Here is a 20,726-nt window from a genome sequence, read left to right as displayed (position 1 = left end):
TAGCAAAATAGTTAAATATAGAACTTTGTAAAATGCTTATTATGTTCTAGTGCACTGATACTTTTAAAATTACTTTAAAATACAACCATAAAGAAACTATTTCAATTCCCATATCTGAAATGCGTATAGGCAAAACATGATTATCAACATATACCATGTCTTTTGCTTATTGTCAATAGAGTCGCATTTTATAACATATAATTTATATTTATTTTGCTGATGTGTGACATATCTTGAGTTTAATTTATGCTTAATTATACAAAACAGATATATGATTTTGAAGGCCTCAAAGGTCTTCGAAAAGTTGGACAGTATGGAGACAGGTCTATAATTATTAATATTTTTTTGTTGCACCGCTCTTATAATATTTTAGCACTCTTCCAAATCTCTGGAAAAGTAGAAGTATGTACTTGAACTCTCATTTTTTTATATGATATTATTGTTATTTCTTCCAGGCAGTTGAGAGTATTTTTAAGTTAGTTTAATTGATTGATTGATTAATAAATAATGTGTGCTTAAATAGAAACCGCGTTGTTGTTGGTCAAAATCAAAAAGGGCACGATAACAGGCTCTAACCGATTGCGCATTTTCGTAATACCTTTTCACGATAGCTATACGTTCCTCTTGACTTAAACGATTCATGATGAAATTTTAAAGTATAATTAACACAACTGACGCTTGATCCGCGTTTTGACACATACCATTTTGCGTACATGGCCCACTAAACTTCTATCACTTCTATTGGTAGACCCATTAGTAATTTTGGATCATTTTTTTAATGTAATTAAAATCATTACTTTTAACCGAAATTATTACCATAAGCGCTTGGACTACAGGGTCACGCCTTTTATAAGAAAATTATCACTATCTGTCTCGCTCTAACATATGACCTCCTTTCTAACTGTCTTTGTTTAACAGCATCTTAGTCCAGGCGTTTTTAATAAATAATTATGAAATTACTTATACTTATGAATGTTCCATAATATCATTCATTATGTTATTTCAATTATAACAGTATAATATTATTTATTTAATTATTTAAATAATCGTCCTTTGGTATGATGTTTCTGTCCTGGTCTAACGCATTTGTAATCATAATATTAGTCCGATTATTATTATGAATTAATGGAGAATGCGTAACATACATTTAGGAAACTATTGAAGAAATAATGAATTCGATAAAGATTATTCTTGTCCCCTTTTTTCAAGGCAATTGAAGGTCATTTCGGGCACATACTCATTCCTTTCAGACACTTTTAAAGCATTTCTACTTTATTTTAAGCAGTTGAAAGTTATTTATGTCTCATTTTGGACAGTAAAGGCACATTTGTGATCTCTAAGCATTACTAGTTTATATTCCTTACCGCTTTCAAGCAAATAATACCATTTTCATGTAATGTAATTAAAGAAACTTGCTAATAACGTAAAAAGTTAGGTTAGGTTAACCCATTTTTGACAGTGACAGTGACATCGGCGATGTCAGATGACCATCTTACAGGAAACTGTAACGGCAGCTTCCAATTAAAGTATTAAATAAAAACATTTAAATGCAATAATTTATTTATTATTTATATAAATCAAATGTTTAATTGATATTCATTTATCACATGTTTCATCACATTATCACATTTAATAATAAGAAAGGTTTTAACGGGCAGCTATGCGGTTAGTCAATGAGCTGACTTTAAGACGATTTAAAATTTTTTTAAATAGTTGTAATAGTAATAATAATGAATCTAAAAAACACGATTTAAATAATAATGGATAATTGATTTTATTAGTGCAATTAAATGAAATTTTCCAGATTTAAAAGTTCGTCATAAAAGTTGCGTTAACTCTTTTTTTGACAGTGACATCATAGATGACTTTGACAACGTTATAATTATACAGGAAACTGTAATGGCGACGCCTAATAAAACAAAAAACAATTTGCAGTAATTAAATTTATTATTTATAAAAATAAAGTGCCTTATATGTTTAATTGCTATTCGTTAATCACATATTTTGAGGCACATATTATTTAATAATAAAAAGGGTTTCAAGAAGCAGCCATGCGGTTAGTCAATGAACTGACTTTAAGGCGGCTTAAAACTTTTAAAAACAAATATTGTAGTAATAATAATTAATGTAAAAAATGCGCTATAATTAATAATGCATCAATTGTTCCTATTAGTCCAATTAAACGAAAAATTAAGATTTAAAAGTTCGTCATTTGACTAATATTTGACAAATATAATTCAGCAACGGGATTATTAAGGGGTAACGCCAAGCATCGAATATGCTAACAGTCAAGGGTTATGTTGAATTATCCCCAAGCACCGACAAAATATAATCTATGATCTTATTTATATTCAATATGTTCAAGAGTACAATTTTGTTACAAATTTAAATTAAAATGGAGCACATACCTTTGAAGCCAAAAAAAAACTCTCGTTTCACTAATGAAAAATTAAATTGAATAAAAAAAGGCCGCCATTAACAAGGTGTAACAAATACGGAGTATTAATTTAATAGTTTTTTTTTTATTGAAATTTACCGCTGTGGTCTACTACAAACCGCCGCGGAGTGGAATTAATGTAGAGATAATAAAAGGAAACAATTCATTTGGTTTTTAATTAAATAATTTTTTTTCTTTTAGTTTATTAAAGTTTGAAGAGTTTAGAAAGTCACTGCTAGAACGTCTTATTGTTAAAGGAATTTAAAAGTGTTTGAATAGCTCCGGATATCGCGGAAATTTTTGTCAAGAATTTTTCAAACTCAAAGCTGTCCGCCATTTTGAAAGAGCCAAACATACATATAATTGTACTTGACAATGACATTGACGTACGTCTCTTAAAACAATTTTTGGACTTTATAACTAATGACTCTTTTGCTTGACTGGTCAACCATTAAAATGGCTTTCATAAATTTTTCTAGGGCACTATTTCCTGTCGCACTTTTTCTTATACAATTCAATCGAGACGAACGGAAGCACCAGCCAACCTATCGAGAATTTACTTATTATCGAGAAAATGAGTATTATTAACGTTTATTGCCTTAAGCCGCTCATTTATCAACATTCAATTGCCCCGCGTATCTCTCGCTCCCGACATTATTTTAATTAAAATTTATCAACGTGGAAGTACTTTAGAAGACATAAAATTGAAAAAAAAATCAAGTATTTCGTTGGACTCACAAACGTTTCCGGTATCAGCGTAACATTGTACCCAGTGTGCCTTATATAGAATATCGGAGATTATAAGCGTGCGGTAAATAAGATTTACGTGCCCTACAGGACTTTATGTAGATTATGTGCCAAGAAAACAAGATTAAGATAAGAAGAACAAGGGTGTATTGAATAAGAAACTTTTAAATAAATTGAACTATAAAACCACCTGGTTCAACGTTAAAATAAAGTATATATATATGCATATTCTATTATAGAACAAAGAGGAAAATGGTAGGTAACACTTGTGCGGAAACAAGACGGTCGTGTAACAGATAAGATCGTGAAGATCGCGTGGTTCTGTTGCCACCTAAGTCGTACCCGAAGATGATGATTTATATTCCCGTCTTTCTTATATACGTCTTGGTGGGTATCGCCTTATGCCCAGAAGCAGGAATTCGTGATCCCTCTTATTATAGCAAAATACGTAATGTCATAAGATTTTTATTGAATTTCTTAAGTTTATGCATAAAAAGCCACAAGAAATGCGAAGTACGTCATACGCACAACAGGATTCACCTTTAAGTGGTACTTCATAGCAATCAAATCAAATATGCTTTTATAACGTTTTAGAAGAAACTACTGTTATTACTTTATTTACTATACCTTATTACTGAATTATTTTTTAGAAACTTTTTGGTTGTACATTTCTTGATTATATTCTTAATTAAATTGTTGATTCCTTGATTTATAATTCTGAATTCTTAATTTGTTCCAAAAATATTAATAATTCTCTTAATTAAAAAAAAAGAATTGCAATTTTATTTTAGGAATCCATTGCTTGCTGAATGTTATTTCATTTAATTTTTGGAATTTTTTATTTTCTTTAAGTTATTTCCAATTGTTGGATTATCAATTTCTTGATTTTATTCTAGGAATTTATTTGGGAATTTTTAATTCTAGATTCTTGATTTTTCTCAAAAATAATAATTATCTTGATTTAAAAAATAAGATGATTTTCTTGATCATCAGCATTTCTTTACGATAAATTTATGATTCTATTCCAGGAATCCGTTGCACGATTGCTGACTATAAATTCTTGATATCTTTCAAATTATCTTCACTTTCTTAATTTCTAAAGAGATTTTGGATTATAAATTTATTGATTTTATTCTGGGAATTTATTCCAACGATTCTAATTCTAGATTCTTGATTTTTTCCAAAAATATTATTAATTTCCTGGATTTAAAAAAAAAATATTTTTTTTATTATAAATTTTAGTTCGGGAACCTGTTGCAACATTGCTGACTATAAATTCTTGATTTTTTGCATATTTATTTTCACTTTTTTAATTTTTATTGTTACAACTGTCTTGATTTTATTCTCGGAATTTATTCTAGTATTTTAACTTTGACTTCTTGATTCTCTCCGCAAATTTTAACTTTTTTAATAGAAATCTAGTGTATTTAAATTGTTGATTTCCTTTAAGTTTTTTGCATTTTCTTGATTTTTAATAAATTTTGATTAAAAGAAAATTAATTTTTTCCAGGAATTCCTTGCATAATTCCTGACTGTAAGTTTTTCATTTCTTTTAAATTATTTCCACTTTCTTCATTTTCGTCAATTTTTTATTAAAAATTTCTTGATTTTATTTTTAGTTAAATTTTTAATTTTTTTTTTCAAAAATATTAATTCTCTACATTTTTAGAAACAAAAATTTAATTTTATTCTAGGAATTTATTACGTGATTGTTGACTGTTCTTGAGTTCCTTTAAATTGTTTCCAATTTCTTGATTTTTTTACAAAAATATTTACTCTCTAATAAAATAATTTTATTCCACGAGTCTGTTGCACGATTGCTAACTATAAATTCTTGATTTCTTACATATTAATTCCATTTTTTCTATTTTTAGCAATCTTTTTATTACAAATTCTTGATTGCATACTAGGGACTAATTCCAGCTTTATAATTCTGGATTTTTAAATTCTTGATTTGTAAAATAAAATTATTCCAAGAATGTATTGTATGGTTAGTTCCTGACTGTAAATTCTTGATTTTTTTTAACTATTTAATTTTTAGCAATTTTTTTTTTATACATTTCTTGATTTGATCCTAGGAATTTATTTGAGAGTTTTTAATTCTAGATTATTGATTTTGACCAAAAATATTATTGATTCTCCAAATTTTTCGAATTTTTCAAAATTATAAACAAATACTTAATTAAAATAATTTTTCCAGGAATTCATAATTCTGGATTCATAACCCTTTTCAAGAATATAATTGATTTAATTGTTGACATTCTTTTATTAGAAATTTCTTGATTTTATTATAAGAATTGTTTCTAGGAGTTTTTAATCTAAATTCTTGATTTTTTTACAAAAATATTTACTCTCTTGGTTTTTAAGGGAGTAAATTTTGGAATCTGTTGCGTGATTGCAGACTGAAAATTCTTGATTACCTTTAAATTATTTCCGCTTTCTTCATTTTCAGCAATTTCTTTATTATACATTTCTTGATTTGACCTTTAATTAATTTCTTGAATTCTTGATTTTTTTAATTTTCAAAAAAAAAAATTATTCCAGGAATCTATTCTATGGTTCCTGATTGCTTAATTTTTTATTTTCTTTCTGTTTAATTCTTTATTTTCTTTAAGTTATTTCCAATTATTTGATTATAAATTTCTTGAGTTTATTCTAGGAATTTATTTGAGAATTTTTAATTCTAGATTCTTGATTTTTTCCAAAAAAAAAAAATTATCTTGATTTAAAAAAAATGATATGATTCCAGGAATTTATTGCATAAATTGCTGACTGTAGATTCTTGATTTTCTTTAAATTGTTTTCACTTTCTTGATTTTTAGCAAATTTTTAAATATAAATTTCTTAATTTTATTTTAGGGATTCAATACACCATTTTAATTCTAAAATCCTTATTTTTGCCAGAAATATTAAAAATTTTCTCGACAAAAATCCGTTGCATTTGTTGCATTGCAAAATTTGTTGCTGACTATAAATTCAACAAATTCCTGGAATTAAATCAAAATTTTTTTTTCAATAAAAAATTGATAAAGAACTTGGAAATAATTTAAAGAAAATAAAAAGTTAAACAGTCAAGAACCATGGAATAGATTCCTGGAATATTTTTTTTTTTGAAAATTAAAAAATCAAGAATTCAAGAAATTAATTAAAGGTCAAATCAAGAAATTTATAATAAAGAAAATGCTAAAAATTAAGAAAGCGGAAATAATTTAAAGGAAATCAAGAATTTACAGTCAGCAATTATGCAACAGATTCCTGGAATAAAATTATTTTTTTTTGTAAAACCAAGAGAGTTAATATTTTTGAAAAAAAGATCGAAAATTTAGAATTAGAAATCAAAAAATCAAGAATTTAACTAAAAATAAAATCATGAGATTTTTAATAACAAATTGTCGAAAATTAAGAAAGCAGAGCTATTTTAAAGGAAATCACGAATTTAAATACAGCAGATTTCTATTAAAAAAGTTAAAATTTGGGGAGAGAATCAAGAATTCAAAACTAAAATATTAGAATAAATTCCGAGAATAAAATCGAGGCATTTGTAACAATACAAATCAAAAAAGTGGAAATAAATAGGCAAAAAACAATAGTTTACAGTCAGCAATCTTGCAACAGATTCCTTGACTGAAATCCTAGAATTCAAAAATTTTATAACAAAAAAAAATATTTTTTTAAAAATCCGGGAAATTAATAACATTTTTGGAAAATCAAGAATCTAGAATTAGAAATGTTAGAATGAATTCCCAGAATAAAATCAATAAATTTATAATCCAATAATTGGAAATAACTTGAAGAAAATAAAGAATTAAACAGTCAGGAACTATGGAATAGATTCCTGGAAGAATTTTTAACATTTTTGGCAAAAATCAAGAGTTTACAGTCAGAAGTCGTGCAACGGATTCCTGGAATAAAATCATAATTTTTTCATAAAGAAATGCTGATAATCAAGAAAATTAAAAATAATTTAAAGAAAATCAAGAATCTACAGTCTGTAAATTGCTAATTTCCTTTAAATTATTTCCGCTTTTTTAATTTTTAGCATTTTCTTTATTATAAATTTCTGGATTCCTTTAATTAATTTCTTGATTTTTCCAAAAATGTTAAAAATTCTCTAAATTTAAAAAAAAAAAAATTATTCCAGGAATCTATTCCATGATTCCTGACTGTAAATTCTTCATTTTCTTTAAATTATTTCCAATTTCTTTAACAATTGTTTATTCAAAAAAAAAATGATTTTATTTCAGGTAAATTTGTTGAATTTGTTGCTGACTATAAATTCTTGATTTCTTACATATTATTTAAATTTTATTATTTTTAGCAATCTTTTAATTATAAATTTCTTGATTTGATCCTAGGAATTTATTTGAGAGTTTTTAATTCTATATTCTTAATTTTGACCAAAAGTAATATTAATTTTCTTAATTTTTCCAGAAATTCTTTTCAGATTTCATAATTCCTATTCTTTTCCTATTCAAAAATACAGGGTGTTTCTTAACCTATACGCATAAACTTGGGAAATTATTGCTGACGGCAAATAATGACTAATAGTGAAAAAAATAGTGATAAACGACTTATTAATTAAAATTTAAAAAAAAAACGTAAATTCTTCAAAATAAATGTTTATTTAACTATTATAGTAACTACTTGAAGTTATTTCCATGACTTTCAATACATAATTGAACACGCCTAATCCAAGAGTTGCAGACAGCAGCTAATCCAGGTTGTAGTCGAATTTCCTCAGCGTCAACTTCGGTTACATACAACAGAGATTTTAGGTGGCCCCAAAAATAAAAGTCAAGCGGATTAAGGTCGGGTGATCGAGGAGGCCATCCAATTGGACCACCTCGGCCTATCCATCGTTCGGGGCACATTCGATCCAAATATCGTCCAAATTCTGCCTAATGTGAAGAGGGACTTCTTCAAGGAGTACCGGCAAATTTTGTCGTAAGAATTGTAAATGAAGAGCACCAGTTAGACGATTATCCAAAATGAAAGGGCCAATAAGTTATCCGTTTACAATTCCAGCCCACACATTTACTGAAAATCGTTGTTGAAAGTTTGTTCGCCGCATGGCATGCGGATTTTCAACTGCACAAAAATGCGTGTTGCCAAAATTGTGAATACATTGCGTGTGAAAATGACTTCATCCGTAGCTAAAATGTACCTGGTAAAGTTTGCCACCACTCGCAAAAGTTTACTCGAGGCGCATGATCCCTTGGAAGTAAAGCTTGTACCCTTTGGACGTGAAATGGATACAGTAATTCATGCCAAACTGTGACTGGTGATAATCCAAATTGCGTTGCAATTATTCTAGTGCTTATGTCAGGATGGTCTTCGATGATATCTAAAATCAAATTCTCCAGATTTAAAATGCGCCTAGGTCTAATGGCTCCACCATGTTGCCCTGGCCTCGGCCGCAAATTTCCAGTTTCTCTACCCCGCTAAACCACACGCAAAAAGTTATTACATTTTTGTGAAAAAAAAAGAATTATCTCAGAAACTAAAAATATTTTACTTAAATTTTTTTTCACTATTAGTCATTATTTATCATTAGCAATAATTTCCCAAGTTTATGCGTATAGGTTAAGAAACACCCTATATAATTGATTTTATTGACATTCTTTTATTAGAAATTTCTTGATTTTATTTCAGAAAATCATTCCAAAATTGATTTTTTCTTTCATTTGAATTATTGATTTTTCGCAGAAACATTATTCACTCTTATTGTTTTATATCCCTTCATTTTATTCTAGCGATCCAATGCAGGATTGCTGATAATATTCTCTTAGATTTTCCTTAAAAATTGTTTCGTTTTTATTGATTTTTCAGCATTTTTTTTATACAGGAAGATGTATGATTTCAATTTCTCACTTTATATCTTAATCTATTAATTCTTATTATTTTTGTTACTTTTTCGAAATTAATAATTACTAGCAATAGATCATAAAACTGATGATCCTGGACTCTGGATAATTGTGCAAACTATACCAGAAAAACATAATTTGCAGATGATCCAGAATTGACTATTGGAGTACATAATTTCAGTCTAGAATAAAGTTTTCTATCTTAGGAGAAATTAGAGTAAAATCAGCCAGAAGTGTAAATTGTATGAAAAAATGCCCCATAAAGGACTTGTTCAATTGAAGAGCATAAAAATTTGATGATTTGTTGGCATTTCTCCATTCAGCTTTTGTGATATAAAATGATATCGTACACAATGCAACAAAAAATTGTTAAATCTTTGTTTTTTCAACTTGAATCCATTACTCTTTTATACTGGTGTAAGGAGTGAACAAATGCTATTTGCTGATATACGTTAACGTTATTTAAATTATTTCACGATAAATGGCTTAAATACGGCAGCAGACTTCAGCATTCCAATTCCTTATCTATTAGTCCTATTATGTAAATTAACAACAGAAAGGAAATAGAGTAAAATAGGATTTTTATACGTTTGGCTTTTAACCAGTTACTCTTCGACTAATGCAGCTTTATTACGAACATATGGGACTGGATGATGCTAAGTATTATAGCCTCTAATGTGGTTGTTTCAAAATGAGGTGTTTAATATGTCTTCAATTAAAAATCCCACACTCACCGATAGCAAAATGCAATTTACTGTCCCACCTTGACAGTGGTAACCCATATAATACCACCTTATTACCGTGCTGAAAATCGTCTTTTTCGTCCGAGTTATAACGAGAAAATGATGCGGTTTCTCTCGACGGTAAATAGTAATTTTACCGACTCTAACATCCGTTAGTTTGTTTGACGTTTAAATTAGTATCATGTGAGTCAAAAATATGCAAAAAAAACATGGATTAAACCACCGTTAAGCGTAAAAGAACGAAGAGTTCCAGTAGCGGTACCCGAAGAAAAAAAGTACATACACATTAAAGCGACGGCACCGCGTGTGTCGTAATCATAATTTACTTTCTCATTTCATAAAACGGAATCTGCATGTAGTAAGTACCTACAAACGTTTTATTACCTTGACGTTGATTTACGCTAAGTAGCCGGACGGCACGAGCGTTTTATTAAATCGTTTCCTTATTTATGCACTTTTAAGCCGGATATGTGTGTAAATGGAGTCACTCATCTTCCATTTTCAAGCTAAAAATTTCATTCGTTCCGATCACAAGGAAGACTATTAAAAACCACCGTCTGTCCCTTTCAGCAGCTTTCTCAACTCATTAAGAATCTATTAAGTTATTTAGCGGCTCTTTCTTGTTGTATCATATAAGCCCCATTGTGTGTCTTTTAATGCGTTTATATACGACTCTCGGAAGTTATTGAATATACGGCGTGGGCACCCGGTAAATGGTGTGGGAACTGCAAATATGAATATACATAATTAAAACGACAAAAAGTAAACCTCTAAAGACAGTAGTAATATTCTGAATATGGTCAAGGAATACTTGAATGCAGAATATAATATAGAATAAGGGTAAAATTCTTAGTATTTAAGGTGGAAATAACTATAAATGTAGATTGTTGAGGACAGAGGACTTTATTTTCTTATAACTTAAGTAGCACATCATATATTATTATCGTTATAAGTGATTTTGTTGTAAATTTTTAGGTTTAGTATATTTATCAACCGTTAAGGTATGTTTATTAAACTGTAGAGTATACATATATCATTCTGCTTACACAAGAAACAAAAAATTTTCTTGTTTTTAAAATCAATATCACATTTCAAATATTTGATGAAATTCTTCTGAGAAATCATTGTTTTTCGTCCACAATATCCACTCTAATAGCACTGTTTTTGTATTAAATATTTATTAATAAACATATATATAACTATATCAAATTTAAATAAACAAACTGTGTTATTAGATTAGATATTAACGACGAAATTAGCTGTTATTCATGCGGATTATTTTAGAAAACAATAATTTTTGAAAACAATTTTTTACTGGTAAATTGTGTGGGGTGGGTGGGGGGGTAAGGGTAAGGTTAATGAAAAATATTTTTTTTGCAGAAAATAATTGCCTAAGAAAAAAATGCATTTTAAAAAAATTATATGTGATAAAAAATCTATACCTTTTGTATCTATACTTAACTCACATAACCTTAAGGTTTTCGAGTAAAACGTGAAAATAGCAGTAGTTGTACCTAATTTTATTGCAAATAAGTGGAAATTTAGTTTTATAAGATAAGTCAATAAATTTTGAAGAAATTTCAGTTTTCTAGACAACTTTTCATTATCTAGGTTCAAAAATATAGTTTTTGAATTAAAACTATTGGTATGTTTATCAATCAATTCTGTATATAACAAGGGAAGAAAATTTCGGCATTTAAATATCTATACACACATATCTAGTTTTTAAACTCAATTACTACATCTCGATTATTTTACGAAATATTATATATTATGTGCCATTGCATGTCGACTACATCAAATTTAAACAATATTTTTATATATGAGATTTGAAATGACCAAAATTAAAACGTTAAAAAATATATAATGAATAAAATAAGCCTACAAAAATAAGAAGAATTTTATTAGCTATACAGAGCATCAGATATTTTTTATATATTCATTTTTATCTACGGTGGATATTGTTGACCTTAATACATTCAAGAAAATAATGTTGTACCATTTGCTTTTTTGCCCTTTAAGCAGTTGAATTAATTAGAATCAAATGGCTGGAAAATTTTTTTTCTACAATATCTTCTACTGCCTGGAATTAAAAACAAAATGGAGGCCTTTCTTCCAGATAGTTAAAAAACGTGACAACATTTAATTTTTTTTTTAATTTTAGGAAGCTGAACTACCTGGACTAAATGCCTTTATTTTAATTCCAGGAACTTGGAAGAATTAAAAAAAAAATTCTTTTTTGGAAAGTGTATTCTCTTTTCAAGCTTCTTGGATGGAATAAAAGAATAACTGCACTTTCCCACAATGAGAAGGACAGAAATACTTCGGGAAGAAAGCCTTTTTTTTAATTAGCATTCAGCACTTAATTAATTTCAAACCAAGGGAAAACATTTTAGAAAGAAAGTATATCGTATCCTACACAATGGCACATATCGGTGTCATTTCGTCAAATATTCGAGATATAGTAATTGAGTTTAAAAACTAGATACGTAAATCCCGGGTCAATTTTTTAAATCCCTTTTGTAAACAGAATTGTGTATGATACACTATAATAAAACTTGACTATATACCGTTGGCATTAAAACATTTTGCCACCCAGTCTAGCCATAGCCCCGAATTTTGGCCAATCAAAATCGATGTGGCTATTTTGAGTGGCATAATGTTATTTATTGTATGCGCTACATCAGGGGTCAGAATGTCGAGATTGTCGAGGCTTGAGGATGCACTTGTCCGCTAGAAGTGCTTGGTTGCGTTGAGTGTTGTGCTGATTTCCCGCCCATTGGTAACATTTATGCAAAGACATTTTTATTTAAGATTGATATTTATTCATGATGGATACGATAAAACAATAACCTTTAATGTTTCAGTATTCAAATGTAAGCGAAAATACTTTTCGTGCAAACTTGCTATACGAGAAGTACAATAGTTTGTTTTAAAAATAAACTCTTAAAACAAAACTAAATCTTGCTTTCTGATTGAGAACTGGCTTATACCTACATTTTACATATCGAGGGTCTAACGTCATAGGGACGTATGCGCCAAAAAGTAAATTTTATAGGAGAAATGAAAAACATTTAATTAATTTATCATTAATGTTTGAAATATGCCTTTTAGGGGTATATAATACCCCTAAAGGGTACATTTTTATCTTTTTTTAAATAATTAAACATTTACGATATATTAAATAAACGTTTTTCATCTCTCCTGTAAAATTTACTTTTTGGCGGATACGCCCCTCTGACTGAGTTAGACCCTTGATATTATTTAGTTTTATTACAACTTACGAGTAGGTATAATAATAAAATTAATACAAAATCTAATTTCCTCAAAAACAAAGTAAAATAAATACCTATTTAGTTTTGAAAAACTGCATGTGTGTTTGTTTTTAGAAAATTGTTAAGAAGCAAGGAGAGTTTTAATCAAAGGGGATAAGTATAAATTATTCAGAAAACCCATTTGCTCTCATAGTAGTAACTAAAATTACGCAAAGAGCACATAATTTGCCATTCGCCAAAGATATAGTATTTGTTGACAGTACATCATCATGCGGTTCACTAAATCATTGCTTAACGTTTTTACTGACACCTTGTCAAATTGGTGCAGTTCCTTTGGCAATAATTATAACCTCAGGATTAAGGCTCGGAATTAAACTCGGTTTATTCGAATATTCAAATATCGAGTTTTTGCAAAAAAGTTTATTCATTTCAACAAATATTCGAATATTTGAATACTCGAATATTTGCATATTTGATCCACGGCACGGCGTAGTTGTACTAGTTGTATTTGACTCTGGTTGTGTATAAAAGCGAACGATTAAGTACTGTATAGCGGTTAATTTTAAATTAATTGAATTAATTAACAGTAAGTCAATATGATAAGAAGAGAATATTAGTGAGGATCAGTTTATTACCTCACTTATTATTTTAATGAAGCAAAATCATGTAAAATTTGGTACCACTTCAACCAAATTTATGTCACGACTGAGCTCAATTAAAACAAAAAAATGCTTGGGAATTTTTTTTTAAATACAGCTGGAAGCTGCAGCCTACTTAAAGTTAAAAGGAGATCAGCTATTAATGTGCAACCTACTGCTGTTGCTCGACGAAGACCAGGAGTAGTAAGGGGATGCAAAAGAGCTTCTAAGAGGGCCAAACGGCCACATAATTTGGCAAAAAACAATCGTCCCAATGCCTTAAAACATGGCGATGCACATTAAACTACATTAAACTTAGGTAAATTAATGTATATAAAATACAGCTATGTATAATATGAAGGATTAGTTTATATTTTTTTAATATACATTTATATAATAATTATATGTATTTATATCCATTTTTAAACCCTAGTATAAGTAAGTATGTACTTACATATGTATGTATCTAAATATAGGTAAGTCCTGCGTGTCTTTGAAAGTGTTTGAACTTAAATTTTAAATTAATACCCCTTTTTTTATAAACCCTTATATACATATAAAATATGATATACCAATCATTGCGATACGATATCTAAATATCATTATCTCGTTAGCAAAACCAAGTTATAAAGATTGCAAAATATACCTAATATTTAAAAAATATACAAATATTTAAAACTAACTATTTAATCAATATATTCATCAAAAGACTCTCTAAGGGGAACTCATTTATAAAGTTACATAGTTTTTAACACATGATATATTATTTAGTATGTGGCCTTTTCAAATATTACGTACTGATCCTTGCTTAAAAATGTAATGTCTAATTTAATTTATATTCTCTAGTCTATTTCTATGGATATAAATCGCAATTTAATTAAAATAAAATCTATCTTTCTGAATACAAAAATCAATCAAACATATTGTTTGTTAATTATAATAGATATCCTCTGCGTCGAAAACATTCTGCCACCCCCAATCTAGCCCATACAATAACATTATGTCACTCGAAGTAGCCACATCAATTTTGGTTGGCCAAAATTTGGTGTTATGGCTAGATTGGGTGGCAGAATGTTTTAATGCATACCGTTGATAAATATACCAATAGTTTTAATTGAAAAACTATATTTTTACTTATTTTAAAAACTTACTTATTTACTGTTTCAAACTTTGTAATTTAGGTGTTGTTCTTGTCAGTTTTAATCCTTAAATCTGGAATATAAACTAATTTTTTTAAGAAATTTCAAAGTTGGTTACCATTTATTCATTAAAATTCTCTTTTATTGCAGATTTTCTCAGGGATTTAGTTCGTTCTTCTATGAAACTTAATTATTAAATTCATATTACGAAAATATAAAATAAATAAATAAAATAAAAAACAATTTAAATTTTGTGCTCTCTAGCTTCTAGATAATATTATAAAACTATAATTTTGAACCTATAGATAAAGAAAAGTTGTCTATAAAACTGAAATTTTTCAACACTTATTGACTTATGTTAAAAAACTAAATTTCCACTTATTTGCGATAAAAAATGGTAAAACTACTGCAATTTTTACGTTTTACTTGAAAAGTTTGTATAAAGTGTAGATACAAAAACTATAGATTTTTTTGTCACCTATAATTTTCTTAAAAAGCAGTTTTCTCTCAGGCAATTATTATCTACAAAAAAAAACATTTTTCATTAACCTTACCCTTATCCCCCCACCCACCCCACACAATTTACCAGTAAAAAATTGTTTTCAAAAATTATTGTTTTTTTAAATAATCCGCATGAATAACAGCTAATTTCGTCGTTAATATCTAATCTAATAACACAGTTTGTTTATTTAAATTTGATATAATTATATATTAATAAATATTTAATCCAAAAACAGTGCTATTAGGATGGATATTATGGACGAAAAACTGTAATTTTTCAAAAGAATTTCTTACTGGGCAAATGTTTGGGGTGGGTGGGGGTGGTAAAGGTTATGTTGATGTAAGACAATGTTTTTGCAGTAAATTTATCTGTAATATTCAATTTATTAACACTGTTTACTTAAATTTAATCTAATTTTATGTATAAATAATATTTAATATAAAAGCAGCGTTATTGGAGTAGATAATATCAACAAAAAACAATGATTTTTCAGAGGAATTTCGTCAAATCTATTTAACTGCTTGGATGGAATAAAACTGCTCTTTCCCAAAATGAGAAAGACAGAAATACCTCGGGAAAAAAGCCTTTTTTAATTACCATCAGCATTTAATAGTTGGCAACGAATCAAAAGCACTTCAAAAACCTTCGAAATTGACCTAACCTAGCTTGATTTGTCGTTAACTGGTTCTAATGTAATTTGTGTAGGTCTAGGTTTCTCTGCATGTGTATGATATTCTATTATTACACCATAAGATATATATGTGGATGAACAATATATCGTATGCGACCATATTTAGTACGTTACAATTTAAACAAAACCGCTATCGATTCTCTCTTTTTTGGTATTAAATAAAGAACGAATTTAATATTCAGTCCGTTCTATAAGCAATTATTTATTTTCTAATTAAAAAGTTAATTGCAGTAATGGGCTATTAAAATGAATCTAATTTTCCAGGTACTTTGGCCGTTAGGGACTCTTCTTGTCCGAGAATATGTCAACAGAATGCTTACGGTGACCCGGTATGTGGATCGGACGGCGTCATTTATCCGAACATATGCGAAATGAGGAAGAAAACTTGCGGAAAAGGTGTCAAACTGTCTTCGGATCCGGGATTGTGTCAGCGCTCGTCCGGATCGAAATGCGACCACAAATGCGGTTCTGAAAAGGACCCGGTGTGCGGTACGGACGGCAGAACCTACTTGAATCGGTGCATGTTACAAGTGGAGATTTGCAGGTAAAACTATACGTGGAATTAGGAAAAAACGGTGCATACCAGCAACGTCGTCAAGTTTCTAAATCCTAACGAGGATCAAACTATTAAAAAAGTGAAACCTACAAGTAAAGACTCTTTTTTTCAGATTAGGTATAGCACTGTCTCACTTGGGTCCGTGTAACAACATAAGCGCCCACAGGGAGAATTGCCCCATCGATTGCCAACAAGCCCCTCAAGACGGCCCCATTTGCGGTAGCGACGGTAACGTCTATAAAAGTACTTGTCAGATGAAGTTGCTCACTTGCGGGTAAGTTATTCGTACACCGTTGCGGTAAGTACTGACATTTCACTGGTATTTTAGACAGGGTGTAGTCAAGACGAATAAGAAATATTGTCAAACCACGAGACACTGTAGGGAGTCCTGTTGGAGGAACGCCAGACCCGCCTGCGGATCAGACGGGAAAGTCTACACCAACGTTTGTAAGATGAAGTCTAAGAATTGTGGGTAAGTGATACGTTCTTCCCCCCCCCCCCTGCTCTACGTTTTTTTGTAAGCAATTTTTTTATCAACATTTTTTTTTCTCCTGTAAAGTGTCACGCCCACTACAGTTGGAAACAGAAGAAGCGATTTTGATTAACTGGGACTAAATGTCTTACAAGTTCTTGTATTTATGGTTTCTGGTGTATCATGTTTTAAGCCTAGCAACATATGATCGTTGAATAAACGTTTATTTATGGTTTACAGCAGACTTTTTTATATTGTTTTTTTTTTTAATTGCAAATGTGTTTTTGTGAACTATAGGTTTTTTTATCATGATATATAATTTTCTTAAAAAGCATTTTTTTCTCAAGCAATTATTTTCTACAAAAAAATACCGTTTTCCATTATACCTACCCTTATCCCTCCCACCCACCCCAAACAATTTACCAGTAAGAAATTGTTTTCAAAAATCAAATGCATAAATAACAGCTAGTTTCGTCTTTAATATCTAATCTAATAACACAGTCTGTTTATTTAAATTTTATACAATTATATATATGTATATTTATAAATATTTAAGACAAAAACTAGCTCTTACGATAGCCGAGATATGGCATTTTTGATGCCCATTTTTGGCCTCAAAAACGGACGTCGAAAACGACTTTTTCAGGATTTTCAAACTGCTCTCATTCCCTTAGTTCTGCTCGGATCCTGTTATAACCCGGTGTTTTCGCAATCTAGGTGACCCAAATAAGACGCTGGTATACTTAGTTTGATTTCGAAAAAATCAATTTTTGGTGAAAAAATTCGATACAGGGGGGTATACCCGAAAAATGAAAAAACCCAAACTTTGAAGGTCGATATCTCGGCTTCTATGGGAGCTATCGGGAAAATTCCGACGGTTTTGTCTTATTTTCGTCATTTTGAATCCAACGAGACCATCCGCAAGGTCGTAGCTCTTACGATAGCCGAGATATGGCATTTTTGATGCCCATTTTTGGCCTCAAAAACGGACGTCGAAAACGACTTTTTCAGGATTTTCAAAGTGCTCTCATTCCCTTAGTTCTGCTCGGATCCTGTTATAACCCGGTGTTTTCGTAATCTAGGTGACCCAAATAAGACGCTGGTATACTTAGTTTGATTTCGAAAAAAATCAATTTTTGGTGAAAAAATTCGATACGGGGGGGTATACCCGAAAAATGAAAAAACCCAAACTTTGAAGGTCGATATCTCGGCTTCTATGGGAGCTATCGGGAAAATTCCGACGGTTTTGTCTTATTTTCGTCATTTTGAATCCAACGAAACCATCCGCAAGGTCGTAGCTCTTACGATAGCCGAGATATGGCATTTTTGATGCCCATTTTTGGCCTCAAAAACGGACGTCGAAAACGACTTTTTCAGGATTTTCAAAGTGCTCTCATTCCCTTAGTTCTGCTCGGATCCTGTTATAACCCGGTGTTTTCGTAATCTAGGTGACCCAAATAAGACGCTGGTATACTTAGTTTGATTTCGAAAAAAATCAATTTTTGGTGAAAAAATTCGATACGGGGGGGTATACCCGAAAAATGAAAAAACCCAAACTTTGAAGGTCGATATCTCGGCTTCTATGGGAGCTATCGGGAAAATTCAAACGGTTTTGTCTTAGTTTCGTCATTATGAATCCAACGAGACCATCCGCAAGGTCGTAGCTCTTACGATAGCCGAGATATGGCATTTTTGATGCCCATTTTTGGCCTCAAAAACGGACGTCGAAAACGACTTTTTCAGGATTTTCAAACTGCTCTCATTCCCTTAGTTCTGCTCGGATCCTGTTATAACCCGGTGTTTTAGTAATCTAGGTGACCCAAATAAGACGCTGGTATACTTAGTTTGATTTCGAAAAAAATCAATTTTTGGTGAAAAAATTCGATACGGGGGGGTATACCCGAAAAATGAAAAAACCCAAACTTTGAAGGTCGATATCTCGGCTTCTATGGGAGCTATCGGGAAAATTCCGACGGTTTTGTCTTATTTTCGTCATTTTGAATCCAACGAAACCATCCGCAAGGTCGTAGCTCTTACGATAGCCGAGATATGGCATTTTTGATGCCCATTTTTGGCCTCAAAAACGGACGTCGAAAACGACTTTTTCAGGATTTTCAAAGTGCTCTCATTCCCTTAGTTCTGCTCGGATCCTGTTATAACCCGGTGTTTTAGTAATCTAGGTGACCCAAATAAGACGCTGGTATACTTAGATTGATTTCGAAAAAAATCAATTTTTGGTGAAAAAATTCGATACGGGGGGGTATACCCGAAAAATGAAAAAACCCAAACTTTGAAGGTCGATATCTCGGCTTCTATGGGAGCTATCGGGAAAATTCAAACGGTTTTGTCTTATTTTCGTCATTTTGAATCCAACGAGACCATCCGCAAGGTCGTAGCTCTTACGATAGCCGAGATATAGCATTTTTGATGCCCATTTTTGGCCTCAAAAACGGACGTCGAAAACGACTTTTTCAGGATTTTCAAACTGCTCTCATTCCCTTAGTTCTGCTCGGATCCTGTTATAACCCGGTATTTTCGCAATCTAGGTGACCCAAATAAGACGCTGGTATACTTAGTTTGATTTCGAAAAAAATCAATTTTTGGTGAAAAAATTCGATACGGGGGGGTATACCCGAAAAATGAAAAAACCCAAACTTTGAAGGTCGATATCTCGGCTTCTATGGGAGCTATCGGGAAAATTCAAACGGTTTTGTCTTATTTTCGTCATTTTGAATCCAACGAGACCATCCGCAAGGTCGTAGCTCTTACGATAGCCGAGATATGGCATTTTTGATGCCCATTTTTGGCCTCAAAAACGGACGTCGAAAACGACTTTTTCAGGATTTTCAAACTGCTCTCACTCCCTTAGTTCTGCTCGGATCCTGTTATAACCCGGTGTTTTAGTAATCTAGGTGACCCAAATAAGACGCTGGTATACTTAGTTTGATTTCGAAAAAAATCAATTTTTGGTGAAAAAATTCGATACGGGGGGGTATACCCGAAAAATGAAAAAACCCAAACTTTGAAGGTCGATATCTCGGCTTCTATGGGAGCTATCGGGAAAATTCAAACGGTTTTGTCTTAGTTTCGTCATTATGAATCCAACGAGACCATCCGCAAGGTCGTAGCTCTTACGATAGCCGAGATATGGCATTTTTGATGCCCATTTTTGGCCTCAAAAACGGACGTCGAAAACGACTTTTTCAGGATATTCAAACTGCTCTCATTCCCTTAGTTCTGCTCGGATCCTGTTATAACCCGGTATTTTCGCAATCTAGGTGACCCAAATAAGACGCTGGTATACTTAGTTTGATTTCGAAAAAAATCAATTTTTGGTGAAAAAATTCGATACGGGGGGGTATACCCGAAAAATGAAAAAACCCAAACTTTGAAGGTCGATATCTCGGCTTCTATGGGAGCTATCGGGAAAATTCAAACGGTTTTGTCTTATTTTCGTCATTTTGAATCCAACGAGACCATCCGCAAGGTCGTAGCTCTTACGATAGCCGAGATATTGCATTTTTGATGCCCATTTTTGGCCTCAAAAACGGACGTCGAAAACGACTTTTTCAGGATTTTCAAACTGCTCTCATTCCCTTAGTTCTGCTCGGATCCTGTTATAACCCGGTATTTTCGCAATCTAGGTGACCCAAATAAGACGC

General features: G+C 30.7%; 1 protein-coding gene across 1 annotated transcript in view; it reads left to right on the top strand.

Annotated features, from left to right (window-relative positions):
- The window catches only part of LOC126734705 (agrin), a 323,970-nt gene that overhangs the window by 274,620 nt on the left and 28,624 nt on the right, over positions 1-20,726 (top strand). The window contains exons 3-5 of the mRNA XM_050438421.1: positions 16,301-16,580; positions 16,705-16,866; positions 16,921-17,064. Coding sequence (XP_050294378.1) covers positions 16,301-16,580; positions 16,705-16,866; positions 16,921-17,064 — 586 coding nt within the window. The remainder of the gene's footprint in view (positions 1-16,300; positions 16,581-16,704; positions 16,867-16,920; positions 17,065-20,726) is intronic.

Source organism: Anthonomus grandis, chromosome 3 (genome assembly GCF_022605725.1).
Source record: "Anthonomus grandis grandis chromosome 3, icAntGran1.3, whole genome shotgun sequence".
NCBI lineage: Eukaryota > Metazoa > Arthropoda > Insecta > Coleoptera > Curculionidae > Anthonomus > Anthonomus grandis.
Note: the sequence above shows the minus strand (reverse complement) of the source record. Positions and strands in the feature narration are given on the sequence as shown.